General features: G+C 39.2%; 1 protein-coding gene across 1 annotated transcript in view; it reads right to left on the bottom strand.

The window, feature by feature from the left end:
• TSPAN3 (tetraspanin 3) overlaps positions 1-17,756 on the bottom strand; it is a 29,364-nt gene extending 11,608 nt beyond the window's left edge. The window contains exons 1-3 of the mRNA XM_019441365.2: positions 17,539-17,756; positions 3,857-4,048; positions 3,564-3,638 (exon numbers count right to left, since the gene is read on the bottom strand). Of these exons, the coding sequence (XP_019296910.1) occupies positions 3,564-3,638; positions 3,857-4,048; positions 17,539-17,601 (330 nt within the window). The 5' untranslated portion in view covers positions 17,602-17,756. The remainder of the gene's footprint in view (positions 1-3,563; positions 3,639-3,856; positions 4,049-17,538) is intronic.
• Between the last annotated feature and the right edge of the window lie 69 nt (positions 17,757-17,825).

The raw sequence follows: 17,825 nt of genomic DNA on the forward strand, positions 1-17,825 counted from the left end.
TACTTAGGTGGAAAGGAAAAGCAGGCAAATAGAAAGGCGAAAGAAAAGGAAATGACTAAGAAAGAGGAAAGAGGGGCCAGACGGGAATGGCTGGCAACAGCTGCCTCGGTGTTCAAGTTGGCAGGACCCTCATTCATCAGGATGGGCACAGAAGGTAGGATCTCAACTCATAATCACCTTTTTCTATGTCCAGAACAAAGGCTTTTTTTTTTTTTTTTTTTTTTAAAGTGGCAATGGAAAATGAAGTCCTCAATTTCACTCTAAAAAAGAAATCAGAAAATGTGTATTTCCCCCTTTCCATACCAGGAATTTATGGGCTGAGGAAATCTGAACAAACTTCTCATTCTGAGGTAATTTAAAGAAAGTTAAATACTTACAAGTTAGAATAATAGAACACTTTGCTATATTAAATAAGATTAGAAGTCTTGACCTGTAATTTTTTTTTCATTCAACAGATCCATAAATTCATTAACATTTATTATGCCAGGTGTCTTGCCACTGCTGGACAGTCAAAGATGACTGCCTTGCCCTTAAGAAGTTTGGAGTCCCCAGGCTAGATCTTTAAAAGATACACTGTAACAGAATTCAACAAGGGGGAAACAGAAAACTATCTTGTCCAAAAGTTATTACTTGCTTGTTGATTTAATGTTTCTATTATCCTGCCTCAAATGAGGAAAGTGAATTATGATCAGATATTACAACAGCCTCTAATTTAAGTTCCAGAAGGATTTTACAAAGGGCTACAACATCTCCCTCATGTGGAACAGTCACTAGGGTATGCCTATAAAGTTCAGTTAAGGATTAGCTGGAAATTCTGTATGAACAAATCAATCAAATGTAATAGTCTGGGGTTAGAGGTAGGCCTGGATGAATCAAATTTTAAAATGAATCCTTCCTTCAACAGAGAGCTGAAATGTAATATAGATGATAGTTGAATATTCCCTAGCATGTCTTGGGTAGAGACTATATGAAATAGTAAGAAAACCCTTTGGCTGATCTCTACCCTGAGTCCAGAAATTTATGTCATATAATTCATTAATTTATACATATAAAACCCGTGTTGTTCAAAGGTTAACTGGGTGTATGTATATATATGGGTACCCATATACATATGTTTGTCAAATATAGATGTGAAATCCAAGTAGGCCATCTATGATTTTGACAAGGTTCTAAAACCATTCCTCTCGAATATTTGTGGAATGAAAGGACCTAACCATGACCCTAAACTGACTTTCACATACTCTCTCCATCCCAGGAACATATTGTTGTTGTTGTTTTCATTATTATCCTACATGTAAAAATTAGTGGTAAATGCAGTTGTACTGTAGTTAACAAATGGAGAAGCCTCCCATGCATGGTCAGGAGTAGTTGGTTGGTTAACTGAGGCTTTTAGAAAAAGTACAGGCTTTTAGAAAATCACAGTCTTTTAGAAAAAGTACACATTTTCGGGGCACCTGGGTGGTTCAGTCAATTAAGTGTCCAACTCTTGATTTCAGCTCAGGTCATGATCTCACAGTTGTGAGTTCGAGACTCGCGTCAGGCTCTGTGCTGACAGTGCAGAGACTGCTTAGGATTCTTTCTCTCCCTCCCTCTCTGCTCCTCCCCTGCTTGTGCCCTCTCTGTTTCTCCCTCAAAAATAAATAAATAAAACTTTAAAAAAATGAACATTTTCATTTAGCTTAAAGCACAGAAATGTGTATTTCACACCAATCTTAAAATGCAAGCCTGTCTTTTCTTTGCATAGGATCCACTGATTAGAGCTCTTTATCATTTGTTCTGCACAAATCACATCCTTAGTACATTGACAGCGACTTCCAGTTTGGGTTTCTTTACACTGCAGAGACATTGCAACACAATCAAAGTGTCGAATTCTACTAATTATTAATAAATTTCCCCTAAACTTTTACAGTAATTGTACTCATAGCTGATTTGATCAAAAATGTTTTAGTGATTGAGGTGCCTGGGTGGCCCAGTTGGTTAAGCGTCCGACTCTTGATTCTGGCTCAGGTCACAATCTAACAGTTTGTGAGACAGAGCTCGAGTCTGACTCGGCACTGACAGCACAGAGCCTCCTGGGGATTCTGTCCCTCTTTCTCTGCCCCTCTCCCACTACACACACTCTCTCTAAGTAATGAAACTGAAAAAAAAAAGTTGTAGTGACTTGTTTTTACCAAGTCTCTTCAAATTATTCAATTTTCTTTTTTTCATGTACTCATTTTCTTAGACTTCATCAATATTTAATTAACCACACAATTACACTAACAAGTACTTGGGATTACACTTGCATCAGGCCTAACAGTTCTCAGTCAGACCTGGTTCCTTCCCCATGTTCTCTCACAGACCTTTCCTCTAACAGAATCCACGCATACTGAATTCCATCTTTGCATATGCTTCTCACAAGACCCCAACTGACACAGCACAGGATACATTGTAGAAAAAAATTACTGTAGCAGAAAAATACTTTAAAACTGAAATAAATAATCAAGTAAGCTTACAGGAGACTTCCTGAGATCAGAATCCACATTAAACACAACCTTTTGACACCTATATAGGTAACTTCAATGGAAAGAACTATTCAGAAAAAAGAGCCTGAAACGTTGCAGTATTCTTAAACATAAAACAAAAGCTCAGTTCTCTAGTATGTACTCTTTATTAAGCCAGGAAACTGGACTTGTGTGTTCACTACATGTATTTTTTCTTTTCTTTTTTTTAAATTGAGGTATAATTGACATCTAACATTAGTTTCAGCATGATTCAATCTTTTTATATGGCAAAATGATCACAATAAGTCTAATTAACTCCTTTACCATACATAATTATAAAAAATTTTTATCGTGATGAGAGAACTTTTAAAAGTTACTCCCTTATCAACTTTCATATATGCATTACAGTATTATTAACTTAGTTGCCATGCTGTACATTACATCCCCATGACTGACTTACTTTATAACTGGAAGTTTATACCTTTTGACTCCCTTCACCCATTTCGCCAAAGCCCCCACATCTGGCAACCACCAATCTGTTCTGTATGCAATTTCTTTCTTTCTTTTTTTTAATGTTTATTTATTTCTGAGGGAGGGGCAGATAAAGGAGATGTGGACAAAAGAGCTGAAGCGGGCTCTGTGCTGACAGCAGCCAATCTGATGTGGGACTCGAACTCACAAACTGTGAGATCATCACTGCGCTGAAGTCAGATGCTCAAGTGACTGAGTCACCCAGGGCCTTCTCTCTGTGCAATTTCTAATTAACTTTAGATTTTTTTTAAGTTTATTTATTTATTTGGAGTGAGAGAGTGAGAGGGGGAGGGGTAGAGAGAGCAGGAGAGAGAATCCCAACACAGGGCTTGATCCCACAAATTGTGAGATGATGACCTGAGCATAAATCAAGAGTTAGACACTTAACTGACTGAGTCACCCAGGTGCCCCAACTTTAGGTTTTTAAAGCAGTGACTAAACTGGAGTTAAGGCATAAGAAAATGTTTACTTTGATAAAATGAGTTTGTTCTATTTCACCCGAAACACTTAAACTGCCTTTTAAAACATGAACTAGAGTAGACAACATACCTTTGCTCTGTAAACGTATCCCAAAACCACTACAACAACTTCTGTGACAAAAACCAAGAGGAGGATGATGACAAACTGTAAGGAAGAAAACATTGTCAAAAATTAAATACAAATTTAAAAAACTGATAAAAAACAGTTACCAGAGGTAACTGCTAGAAGACAAGTGCTAATTCTGTTCCAATTATAAGAGCCAAAGAGTCTATGGAATTTTATGTTCAATTCAAGCCAGTAACACAAATGAAATATTCCCACATATTATGATGACACATGCAGTCAATAAAGTGCTAACTTACTGTGGCAAGTCCGCAGCGGCTTTCTCGGATTGTGGCACAGCAGCCAATTAGCCCAATGATAAAAAGCAGGGCTCCTACAGCTATGATCACTACAGCAGGGATGAGAGTGTACACATCTTCAAAGAAGTGGTCATAGTCATCGTAAGTGATAAAGACATAGGCTCCCACATAGCATAAAATGCCAGCTGCCCCCTGTAGAAAACAAGATCAGAGCACTGGTAAAAGTCTCTAAGCTCTGATAGTAAAATGTTCCTACTATTTCTTAGTAGGTTATAATTTAATGAGATTTGCCATCACTTTTAAATCTACTTATACACCTTTTTACAGTGAAGCCAAAAGGTCTATTATTCATTAGTAAGAACATTTCTTTACTAAAGTTGAAAAGTTTCCCAAACACTACCTTCTTTTCAATAATTGATGGCTCAGTTAAGACCAAGAAATCATGAATACAATAAATAATACTGACAAAAATTACCCCCAAACACACAACAAAGGCTTATTTGTAACTCAACTAAACCTCCACCACAGATCAGCGGGGTGGTGGGATACCCCTTTGCTCATTGTAGTTGCCCTCAACGAATGAAGAAATTATGCAGAAGTGGCAGAGCCAGGATTTGAACCCAGGCAATCTGACTCCAGAATCTGCATTTCTAACCTCTATCCACCCACTGGGAAAAATAAAATATAATAATTGCTAGTAACCTTGATATCCATTTTCAAAATGCTTACTGTCCCAAGTCAAGACTGTGAAACAACTCAAGAACTTTGCAAACCCTTAGATTTGTTCTTTAGAATGGTGCTTCTCAAACTCTAAGATGAACAGGAATCACCTAAGGATCTTATTAAACTGCAGACTCTGATTCAGTAGGGCTGGGGCTGGGCATGGGACTCTGCATTTCCAAGTTCCCAGGTGATGCTGCTGGTTCTTGGACTACACTTTGAATAGTAAGGTTTTAGAGCACCTAAAGGGAAAGTGAATGTAGAAAGTCATGGAACAGAGATATGCCTTATTTCAGCTCTGCTCCAGATACCATTCTCCAATTGCAGAGTTTTACATGCATTCTCCTCTCTATTGTTGTCCATTTTGCTATCATTGTGTACCTGCTCAATGCCTAATGCCACTTGCTTATATGGGAATGATCAAATGCAGTGTGAGGCTAAGTGTTAAAATATTTGGCATAACGAGCTACTATTTGTAGAGCACTTTGAGACTTTCACAACAAAAGAATTATTTCACTATCCTTTTTAAAATTTAACACCTAGGGGTGCCTGGTGGCTCAATCAGTTAGGCATCCGACTCTTGGTTTTGGCTCAGGTCATGATCTCACTGTTTTGTGAGTCTGAGCCCCACGTTGGACTCTGCACTGAGCGTGGAGCCTGCTTGGGATTCTCTCTCCCTCTCTCTGCCTCTCCGCCCCCCTCAAAGAAATAAACTTTAAAAAAAAAATTAACATATAAATCATTAACCTCCAAACTAGAAAATAGCCTTCTACAATGATACTAGAAATATCATGAACTCTCTCACATGAGAGAGTTTATTTATGTCTAGGGGACCCATTTAGCTTGGGCAAACCAGATCAAGACATTAGCTTGTTTAAAATCAGGATGAGGCAAATAAAATAAAGCCCCTGATGAACAAAGCTGCTCTTCCTTGCTACTCACCTCAGATTCCATTACCTTTCAAACACCCTGAGAGAAAAGTTGTACCCAAATGTACCACATATTCTCACTTCTGTACCTCTATGCGGCTCTCTTTGGAATGCCCTCTCCACATCTGCCTGAGAACTCCTTGTCCCCATTAAAATGCAAATTCTTGACCTTTTCAGTTTTTCAGGCTGGATTAGGTGCCCTTTATCCACTCACCCCCTACATGGCTCTAACAGCATTTGTTACAACTGTTGCAACTACATTTATCTCAGCGCATGCACGCAGGCGCATGCGCGCGCACACACACACACACACACACACACACACACACACACACACACCCTTATTATAACTACAGGTCTCAGTATACCTTTAGGGCACAAACTTTGCTCATCTGTCTTTTAGCCCTGTAACACCACCCAGCACCTAAAACGGTGTTTGGCACAATCAGTCAACATTTATTGAGTACAATTCATCTCATCCTTTCCCTTGAAATCACACCCCTGCCCCATTTTTATCATTAGCTTTGGTGTTTTTTTTTTCTCTTCAGTCTAATATGTATAGTGTTCAGTTCACTATTCAAACATGATTTGGCAACTTAATCTATTTTACTAAATTCCTGATGGCCATCACATCTGGAATAGATTAGTTTATAAATGCTGCACTTAGAGCAACCATGCCTGTTCAAAAGTTCTCAGAGTTCACTGACATACTTAATCTGGGGGTATATTATTATGGGATGAAGGCAGGTATAGGAAAGGGAAAAGAAGAAAAGTAGCTTAACTAATGACAGAAGTACATGGACTACTGAACATTCTTACCAAATACTACTTTTTCTTTGGTATAAAGAAACTATATATCTGCAATATAGAAACACACACATGTATGTATACACATACCTTGCTAAATACTTTCAGTGTTCAACTGATTTAGAAGAAATCCTAAATACAAATTAATCAAATTGTGTGCAGTTTGTCTTCACTAGTCATCTTTCCATCCTTTGGGTTCTTAGCTTTTCTTACACTAAAAGGCAATATTTATTTCTTAAAAGGCTTAATTAAAATAAACACAATGGGGCTCCTGGGTGGCTCAGTCAATTAAGCTACTCTTGATTTTGGCTCAGGTCATGATCTCAAAGGTTCCTGAGTTCAAGCCCCACATTGGGTTCCACACTGACCTGCTTAGGATTCTCCTTCTCCCCCCTCTCTCTTTGCCCCTGCCCTGCTTGTGTGCATGCTCTCTCTCTCTTTCCCTTCCTTCATCTCAAAATAAATAAAACTTAAAAAGTAAAAAATAAGTAAAAAAAAAAAACTCCATTTTGAGCTTCCAATAAATGAAATTTTAGTCTACAGAAATATGAGTGAAAACAAGATAAAACTGGAAAATATATATACTCAGCAATTAATCTGAAGCACAGACACTGAAATACTTGCATTTTAAATACAAAATGATGAGTTTTCCACCTGAAGAGACTCACACTTGGTGCTGCCTGGGAATGGGCCAAGGGAAATGCTTCCTGTGCTGCTACCTTTCACCCAGACTGAAGCACTCAACTGCAAGTGACACTCTGAGGAAGCAGAAAAACAAACCAACAGCAGATACAACGAGACATGTAACAAATGCAATGGAAGGCTAGCAGGAGATGCCATTTGTAAGGCTGCCTGTTTTTTTTCCCAATAGACTTGAGAGCAGTATCTTTTTCCAAGCTGCAAACCAGTCAACATCCAATTCACACAGCAGAGCTGAGAACATAACAGAACTCTATTTTGAACACATAGTGGGAAACAACTTACTAGTTACACACCAGAGCAGAAACTGTGCTGATTGCTGATATGAGAGTATATAAATCACATGACTTGGAAACACAGGCTTATTTCCTAAATAGAAGACAACTTCAAAATTTTCTTTTAATGACATCTGTATAGGGTCTATATCTTAAGTTGCATAATAAACAACTTTATGAGGGGTGCCCGGGTGGCTCAGTTAGTTTAAGTGTGCAACTTCTGATTTCAGCTCAGGTCATGATCTTGCAATCATGAGATTGAGCCCTGTGTCAGGCTTACACTGAACGTGGAGCTGCTTGAGATTCTCTCTCTCCCTCTGTCCCTCCCCCACTCACACTCTTTCACTCTCTCAAAAATAAAACTTAAAAAAATAAAATGGAGAAAATTCAAAGAAAAAATAAACTTATGAAATGACAAGTTTCTTTAAAAATATAGGGTAGGTGTCCTAACAATAGATGAAGACCTAAAAACAACAATAAGAAACTTCTTTAATGACATCTAACCATCAGTATGAAAGACATAGGTAGAGTTGTATGGTAAATGGAGGGGAAGCAATAAATAATTCTGAACTAGTATGCATAGGGACTTTGTTGTCACACATGTTTAATATAGGAGTTATGGCTATTAGAAAGGTTAAAAGGTGAGCTGGGTTAAATCCTGCTTTTGAAGGGTCAGGATGGGATTGGGATCTATCAAAGGATCAGGACTTTGCCAGCAAAGCAGCTGCAGAGGGGGAGGAGGTACAATAGAAAAGGAGATGAAATGTAGAACTTGGAAGCAACTGCACTGCACTGCTTTAGTCACCGCTGAAAAAAATCTGAGCTTATAAGGAGGATTTGTGCCAGGACAGTATACTAAAAATATTCATCCTTTTTACAAAGAAGTGAAGGGAAATTTAAAGAAAAGGCTGAGGGTTGAAACTACCAAAAGAATAATTTTTTACCTTTTAAAAAACGGATGCCCTAAATTAAGTCACAGAATTTTAAAATTTTAGGAGAGCCAGTGTTTTTCCACACCAAGCTGTTCCTCTAAAAAATAAAGCTATCTTGCTATAAAATTTTGGGGGGTTCCAAAAATATGGTATTCATTTTATCCTTTAACCCTTCCACTACATACACACAAATGTAAAATATCTTCTAAAGTAAAAAAATTTCATTCTTATACAAGATTGTTTTTTCTATAGACACTACATAAACTATAGTTGTCTATAGTTTATAGTTGTTTTGGGTTGTTTTTTTGTTTTTTTTTTGTACTTTTCAAATCCTCTGTGAAAGAAACAGCTGATGAAATGCTGAAATACACAAAACTACAAAATTCTTTAATTTCCTAAGGAAGAAGGAATATGAAACAAAAGGAGGCACATCAACCACAGGGAAGCTTGACACTGGAATGTGGGCACTATTAAAAACCAAACAGACTTGTTACAAGCTAGGAGATAACAGCTCTGCTGTGAAAAGTGTACCTGTATGGAAGTTCAGAAGCGTGAAGGTGAAAGCATCCCATAGAACATTTGGGGGAGGATAAAGCAAAGAAGAATAGAAGTGATTTTCTTATAGTGCTGTAAGTCATGGATTCATGTCTAGAAGTGGCAGGAATCAAGATGGTGTAAAGATGAGGGACCATGTGAGATCTCTCAGTTAAAATCACAATGTCTGACAAGTTCTTGTCTGTCTTCGTCAACTCCTCCTTCAGACTAATTTTTGCCTCAAAGAATCAACTGTTAAAGTAAAAGTGATTGGAATGTTGGGAGAAAACAGTCAAGAAAAGGAACGGGGTAAACCACTGTGTTCTCCAGACTTTGTAAGAGAACAGATTTCAAAAAAGAAGCAGAGGGTGAAAATACCAGCAGAAATCCATCTTATGTACATCTTTTAACATTTAATTCAGTTTCCTGTACAGTCATACTAATTTTTATGTACCATACTTCTCTCTTGCAAGGAATCTACTGGTAATTCTGCACAGGGTATTTCTGAAAGCTTCCCCAAACTCCAGTTTTGTGCCATTACAAGTGTCTTAAAATCACCTTAAATCTTTTAACATTCTACATACCATAATATTCTCTAGTCCAGACATGTTTTGTTTCAACTCTTACTCTGATAAAATACTTCATAGCATTAAACACAATTACTCCTTTACTAACTCCAATGCCTGTATATGTCGTTTACTTTCTTATCAACTTTCAAGAAAAAAAAAGACTACTCCAAAGATTTCAAATCCTGTTTCAGAAATTACATCTACTCTTACCAAGACTTTCTGAAGCTATGAAAATAATTACATCATTGTCTAACAAACTGGTCAATAATAAAGCCAAGCAGTATTCAAACGTAATTTTTTAATGAATGCACAAGTGAGGGAGGGGCAGAGAGAGACAGAGAGACAGACAGACAGACAGAGGACCAGAAGTGGGCTTTGCACCTACAGCAGAGAGCCCTATGTGGGGCCCAAACTCACAAACTGTGGGATCACGACCCGTGCTCAAGTCAGATGCTTAACCAACTGAGCCACTCAGGTGCCCTAAGCCAAGCAGTATTCAAAGAAGTGTGAGGGTACAGAGAAAAGAACTGGAGTAAAAATTAATACAGAATAATCTTTTTAGAAAGCAATCTGGCAACACATACCAACCTCAGTATTTATGCTTTCATACCTATTTTTTTTTCTAAAGGTTTTATTTAGAGAGACAGAGAGAGAGAGAGAGAGAACCAGTGGGAGAGGGGCAGAGACACAGAATCCCAAGCACTAACAGCACGGTGCCCAATGCAGGGCTTGAACTCACAAACCCTGAGATAATGACCTGAACCAAAGTCAGACGCTTAACTGACTGAGCCACCAGGCACCCTGCTTTCATACCACTTAATTCCACTTCTAGGAACCTATCCTGAAGAAAATAAGTCAGATAGAAACAAAGATTTGTATGGAAGAAGGTAAATGTTCATCAAAATGTTATAATACTGTAACAAAATTATAGCAAAAACAAAAGAAAAAGAAAAAACCCTGGCATCTAGAGGCATACTTGGCATTATAGCCTTTACATATTTTGTTAAAGCATAATTTAATAATATACTTGTGTTGTGGTAGGGGGGAAAACATGTATCACATACAGACATTTAAAAAACACACTAAAATATTGTTTGTCTCTGCATGTGAAATTATGGTGATGTTAGTTTGTTTTAAAATACTTTTTAGGGTCTTCTTTAAAAAGCAAATATATTATTTATAATAAAAAAAGTAAAATATTTAAAATTATATCTGAAATTGAGACTGTTGTTCCCTCACAAATGAGTTCCACCAACATTAAACACGAATCTCTTCAACCCCAAATACTTTAGGCACTTCTGCCAATCTCCCCTGTTTATCACTTTTCTCTGGTCTCCTGGCTTTGACTCATTTTCAGATGTTTTCTGATTATCTAACACATTATTCTTTTTTCGCCCCATAAATATCACCTTTCAAGGAGACCAAGTAAAAAAAAGAAAATATTCCTACTTAGGGTCGCAAAGTTTTGACAATAAGCCACTCCTGTCATCATTATCTATGTCACTGTCACTATTATTTAAAAAAAAAAATTTTTTTTTTAGTTTATTTATTTTTTGAGAGAAGGAGAGGGAGACAGAGGAGAGGGAGAGAGAGCAGGAGAGGGCAGAGAGGAAGAGCAAGAATCCCAAGCAAGCTCCGCACTTGAGTCCCCCAGATGTGGGACTCAAACTCATGAACCATGAGATCATAACTTGAGCCAAAATCAAGAGTCAGATGCTTAACCAACTGAGCTACTAGAGCCCTGTCATTTATTCTTAAAGAAAAAATATTTTAATCCTTTTACGCCGCTATAACTTTGATGATATTCCAGGGGTCATGTTCCTCAATTCTGCCTTATTTTTACTTTTTCTGTATTCAGTTTTTTATGTCACTGTTTATCTAGTTTAACAAAGTTATTCACTTAATCCAATTATACCTACCAGTTAAAAAGACCCAAAAGTTTGGGTGGCAATGTAATTGGAGATCAACCAATTGCCAAAACCAAATTATTTTAACAGCATGGAAACGCTGTTTTCAGATTATAGGGCTCTAAGGGTCATCTGAGAAGCATGGAATTTAAACATGCACTTTTTTCCTAAGACCTTCTGTCCCCATAACCTCCTCTGACTATAAAAAGTGTCAGTTATTACTATAGGAGCCTGGGATGCATAAACTTTATAGTTTGTCCATCTTAATCAGCAGCAGCAACAATGTAAGATACAATATGCTGGCATTTACTACAAACCGCCTTTAGAAAATTAAAAACAAATATATAAACACAAGTAATTTTTCTCCTCTACCAATTCTACCAAACTATTAAGCTGGGGAAGGAGAAGAAATAAAGAAAGACTTGAGACTATCCATGAGTTATCTGAGGGGGAGACGGGGAAAGTGCGCCTAGAAATTAAATTCAATAAAGTATTAGATGATTTTGCCTGTCTGCTCCCTCTCCCCATGGGCTGTTACAGAATAGGGACTATGCCTTTTTTGCCTTTTATATTTCTCAGAAACAAGTAAAGTATAGACATTCAACAAGCATTTATGAGTGAAGTAAAGCACAGATATTCAACAAGCATTTGTGAATGAATGATTCTTAGGGTATACCTGTCTGGTGCAAGTATAAATTTTATGGAATAAATTTTCTGCAAAAATCCCAACCCGAACTGGGTCTTATGGAATAAAATTCATGAAAATATTTCAATGCATGATAAATATTCCAAAAAGCAAATAAGTATCCAACTAAAGAGAGCTTTCCTGCATATGGTCACCTGGCTGATTCCAAGTTCCCAATGCTGAGTTCTTTCAGTCAATGATTACTCAGAGCCACAAGGCACTTGATCAGTGGACAGATGACTGAAAATGAAATAATATAACTGGAAACATTCAATTTCATAACTGCCAAAGACAAGGTAAGAAACAGATCTATTATGTACCATGACTTGCTTACTGACAAAGTCAGCTTTTCTTCTATAGTGAACTAAAAACAATTATGGGGAAAAAAATCTGTTAGCTGAAGGTGTGTTCCAATGACATAGTCTTTGTTAGAGCAGTCATTCATGATGACAGAAATACAGGAAACAGAGAAGCAAATTCCGGGATGTCTGATGAAAGTTCCAGTTTAAAAGAATCACATTCCTAACTCAAACGTGTAAGATGTGCTGGAAAACACAAAATATGTATAAGGAGATTTCTGACAGGAAGTGTTCCTTGAAATATTTCATTATACATTTTTTTTTATTTTTCTTAATTTATTATTATTTTTTAAATGTTTATTTTTTTTAATTATTTTGGGGCGCCTGGGTGGCTCAGTCAGTTAAGCGTCCAACTCGATTTCGGCTCAGGTCATGATCTCGTGGTTCATGAGTTTGAGCCCGGCATCAGGCTCTGTGCTGACAGCTCAGAGCCTGGAGGCTGCTTTGGATTCTGTGTCTCCCTCTCTCTCCGTTCCTCCCCTGCTCATGCTCTGCCTCTATCTCTCTCTCAAAAATAAATAAATGTTTAAAAAATTTTTTTAAAAATACATTTTTTTAAATATTCATTTTTGAGAGAGAGCAAACAGGGGAGGAACAGAGAGAGCGGGAGACACAGAATCTGAAGCAGGCTCCAGGCGCTGAGCTGTCAGCACAGAGCCCAACGTGGGGCTTGAATTCACAAACCACGAGTTCATGCCCTGGGCCAAAGCTGGATGCTCTACTGACTGAGCCACCCAGGCACCCTTTAAATGTTTATTTTTGAAAGAGAGAGAGACAGAGAGACAGAGACAGAGCACGAGTAGGGGAGGGGCAGAAAAAGAGAGAGACACAGAATCCAAAGCAGGCTCCAGGCTCTGAGCTGTCAGCACAGAGCCCAACTCGGGGCTCGAACCCATGAATTGAGAGATCATGATCTGAGCCAAAGTCAGATGCTTAACCAAATGAGCCACCCAGGTGCCTCTATTTTTTTTTTTTTAATTTTTTTTAACGTTTATTTATTTTTGAGACAGAGAGAGACAGAGCATGAACGGGGGAGGGTCAGAGAGAGAGAGAGAGAGAGACACAGAATCGGAAACAGGCTCCAGGCTCTGAGCTGTCAGCACAGAGCCTGACTCGGGGCTCGAACTCACTGACTGTGAGATCATGACCTGAGCGAAGTCGGCCACTTAACCGACTGAGCCACCCAGGTGCCCTGTTGCCTCTATTTTTTTTTAAACAAAAGCATGAAAACTATAGTTGAAGCTTCTTTTGGTAATCTGAAGATACCAAGTATATTTTTGCCACAAGGTCTACAGGCTATTCCCTGTATTGAATGCCCTCATCTTCTCCAAATCATGCCCAAATCGGTGCCTCCTTGTATTCCAGAGTTCACATCTTTGGAGAAGCCTTCTTTGCCAACCTAAGGCAGCCATTCATTCACTCACTCTATGATATGACCTTGTTTTAACTGTCTGCATAATGCAACACTATCTGATATTTTTCTTGCTTACTTTTGCTTGCTCCACTAAAAAGTCAGTTCTGTAAGAACAAGACCTTCCCTGTCTTTTCCATTGGTTTATCAATAATAGAAGCATAAACTAGGTGCTCAAGTATTTGTGCTGTATTTGTTTAACAAAGCAATTTTCTTTAACTACATATATTCAGATAGAAGTGTGGTATGAAAAGATTTTTTTAAAGATAAATATTAAAGGTTATATGTGGCTTTCAAATATGATTTGTATGTATAGGGTACTTCATATAAGTGAACGATGATTAGTGAAGGTGCCACATTCTGGAGTTCTTTCTAAAGACACTTAAAAAGTTATCTGACTTTCATGTAGTATTTCCTACCCCCATAGGTATTTTAGTGTTACTATCACCTCTCATATGGATGAAAAACAAAAGTCTAAATAGATATGCCACATTATAAATTCTATAAGCATGGACAAAGTTTTCTCTTGCAGTCAATATAATACCTAAGACACATCAGCAAAATAAATACTAGCCAGTTGGTTTTTTCTTATAGGGTAGAAAAAGTAAAGGCAATTTGTGTAATATGGAACTTGACTGAGTACTCAATTAACTTACGAGAATAAAACCTGAAAATTAAAAAGTACTGATTTAAAGTTTTAGAAGAGGCCTCTGGGTCACAGCAAATGACCCACCAAATTAAGAATCCTTTCTGATCTTGGTACAAGGGTGCAGTTAATAGAAGAGGCTAATGACTATTCCAACAGTCTTCAAAATTTAGTAATGTACCTCAAACACCCCTGTCTTCCATAAATTATCATGGTCTAGCACTAATAAACTTACATTTAAAGCTATGCCACTCCAAAAAGTAGAGATTCAAGTTGTACATGTGATTTCACTTGTCCCAAATTATCTTTCAAGCCTTAACATTCTGGAATTTGGTAAGGAACTCTCTAGTTCCAATAAGGCAACCTTTAGGACTTTAGAAATGACCGTTTGTGCCTTTTCACAGTTAATATTCTTAGACCACACCATCCAAAAGAATCCAGGTCAAGTCCACATTAACAATTTTGACTGGCAGGTCATGTAGTGCCAAGGCTAAGTATTTCAGGTACATATCTATTTCCACAGCTCATTGAACAAACTGCCAACTAAAACAGGATATCAAGATATTAAAAGGTATAAAGATCTTGCCAAAGCAATTAATCCAGTCAGCCATTACCACAAGCAGCCATTACCATCTGATAGTGAGGAACTAGTGCAACACAGCTAATATAGTCTTCACAAAGTTGCTCCAGGGAACCTAGATAAACTTTTGATATGCTCTATGCAGGGAATGTTTATTCTTCCACATATGCGGCATTAAAAGGAGGGAGGGGCCATTATATAAGAATACACTTATTAGAACTGAAGAATGCATTACATTCTCAGGAAGAACCAGTTAACATCTGTTTTATGTACTTCCTCATAATGACCTAATTTTTTAAACTGACAAGTCAGTGTAGTTTACATGAAAGAACTGGCTCTAACCAAAGTTAAAATTAGTATGGTTTAGAGAAAGTGACTTTAACTTGGCTAAGGAGTTCCTTCCCCTTTCCAAATCTTTTAAAATCACATTTTGCTCTAACATCACAGGCTCTAGATAATAAGACAACCTGGGATTGAACACAGGCTCTGCCACACCTTGGGTGTGCAACTTCGCCTCAGTAAACCATAAAGTCTGCATCTGTAAAATATGCATAAGAATATTTACTGCCAGATAGGGTTGCTGTGAGGACACAGACTGTAAAGTGCTCAGCACACTACCTGGGTATAAATACTGAAATCTTAGTTATCATTACTAGCATCATCAGATTCCAACAGTTTGTCCCTAAACTGTTAGGTGGGAGACATGTCTAATACTGTTTCCTCATTAGTTATGTTCCACTAATCCTGCTCTAAGCCACATTTCCCACCCCTGACCCTGCATATCTGTTTAACTTATTACTGCTCACAAAAGCTTTACTATCCTACTAACCTAGAAAAAGGGTATTTTTACTACACAGTATGATTTTAGTCTTGGCAATAACCCACTATGACAAGCACAAGTGAAGTTCGGTATGACCTTTCTCCACAGAGGTACCAGTAGTAGATACACAATTTCCAAAGATTCATGAGCACTTAGAATTAACTGATATTTTACAGTAAATGAAAAATTAATTAAAGAAAATGGCTCCTATATGTTTAATATTTTGTTACATTAATGATTCCAGTCCCTGAGACTGAATAGCATAGAATTCATTTGATAGTTTACTCTTCAAAGTCAAATAGCTATGCCCACAAAAATCCCAAGAAACTGTAAAGGATACAAAGCCAAGTCTCTACCTAAGTACCTTATTATCTAATTGAGTGTTTCTCATTTGAGGATCACTGAAATATTTTTACCTTTTAAAAAGGCTGGTAACTCAAACTAAAGTATGAGAAATACTGTTCTAATTAGAAAAGATCATAGAAATCCCAATGTCACATGTGTGATTTTGAACAGGTATTATTGGGACTCTTTCCATCACACCAGAAATACCCTAAAAGACTCTATGGCAGTAAGTGTGTAGTAAATGCCTTATTACATATTACATAGAATTATCCTTTTATGCTACAGGGGTTGGGATATGAAACGCTTCATCCTTTGTTGGCGGGGGGGGGGGGGGGGGGGGGGGGGGGGGGGGCGGGGTGGTAAGGAGGCAAGGATTCCTTCCAAATTAGGTGTGCGTGAGAAGGAGCAGTTGAATGGGGACACACAAAAGCAAAGTAAGTATGAACATTCAAGGAATGTCTGGGGACTGGACAGCAAGAACCTGGCCAGTCATGAGGAAGGAAAGGTGACTGAGGACTTCAGCTGCAACACCAAGAGGAGGCTGAACCTTATTCTACTGCTGAAGATTTCGGGCTGGATTTTGTTTCTTAAAACGATGTAAGGGAAATGCTTACTATTCATCCGGGTGCAAGGTCCAGATGGACTAGAGGGTGGAGAATGATAGGAACAACACCGGTTATTACAAGTCCCTGGTGAGATAAGAAACCGAACTAACATGAACTAAGTGGTTATAAACACTCCTTTCTTCGGGGGCGTGTCCAAAAAAATTCACAAGCCACCTTTTATTGAAAGTGAACTCATCGCTTTCAAAATCTTTTGACATCCGAATCCTATTTCACCAAGGTTTATAATCTCAGGTTACTCACGCCCAATGACCAAACAAATATAATGATTTTCCTGAGCAAAGAATTATTTGGCTTAATAAATTGAAACCTTTCAGTTTTCTGGGCTGGTAACCAAATAACAAGTTCTAGATACACAAAGAACTGGAAGTCAAAATCCCTCAGCCCTGTGCCGCTAGCGTCCCCGCGTCGCTGCACCGTTTGCTCACACGCTTCAGGACTGCCACTGGAGCTGCGGGGGCTCCGGGCCCTGACAAAGAAAGAGGAGCCTGACCCTTTGGGGAATATCCTATTTCAAGCCTGGTGTCCTGAAAGAATCTGCATTGAGAGCTCTCGGACGAGCAGGCTGTTCCAGGGGAAGGGCCGGAGGGGGGGAGGGGGGGGGGGGGTCGGCCCAGCCTCACTGCGCGGAGCCAGCCGGTCGGGGACTCAAGAAGCTCAACCGCGAAGGCCGCCCGAGGGCTTCCCTTCACCGCCCTCTACGCCCGGGGTCTCCGTCCCAGCCCGCGAGGGGCCTCGCCGCAGGGCCCCGTCGCCGCCGGGCCCTGGGGCGCCTCAGACGAGGCCTCCCCTCACCCGCGCCGCCGGCCCCTCGCCCTTCCCGCCCGGCGACCCCGCTCACCCAGAAGATGAGGTTAAGAAACACCAGCACGGTCTTGGAGGAGGTGATGCCGCACTGGCCCATGGTACCGGCGCCCCGCTGGGGCCCTGCTCGGCGAGCGGGATGCGCTCACCGAGCGAGGCGGCAATGGCGGCGGCGCCTCTCCGCTGGGAACTGCACGGCCTGCGCGGCGCTCACCGCAGCCCCCAGTGCCGTCGCGCAGCCCCGGCCCCAGCAAGCACCTCGCTTCTTCGCGCAGCCTCCGCAGATCCCCGAGCTACCCGAGCTCCCCGCGCCGCTCCCTGGCA

Source organism: Panthera pardus, unplaced genomic scaffold (genome assembly GCF_024362965.1).
Source record: "Panthera pardus isolate Hobbes unplaced genomic scaffold, ASM2436296v1 HiC_scaffold_24, whole genome shotgun sequence".
Classification (NCBI taxonomy): Eukaryota; Metazoa; Chordata; class Mammalia; order Carnivora; family Felidae; genus Panthera; species Panthera pardus.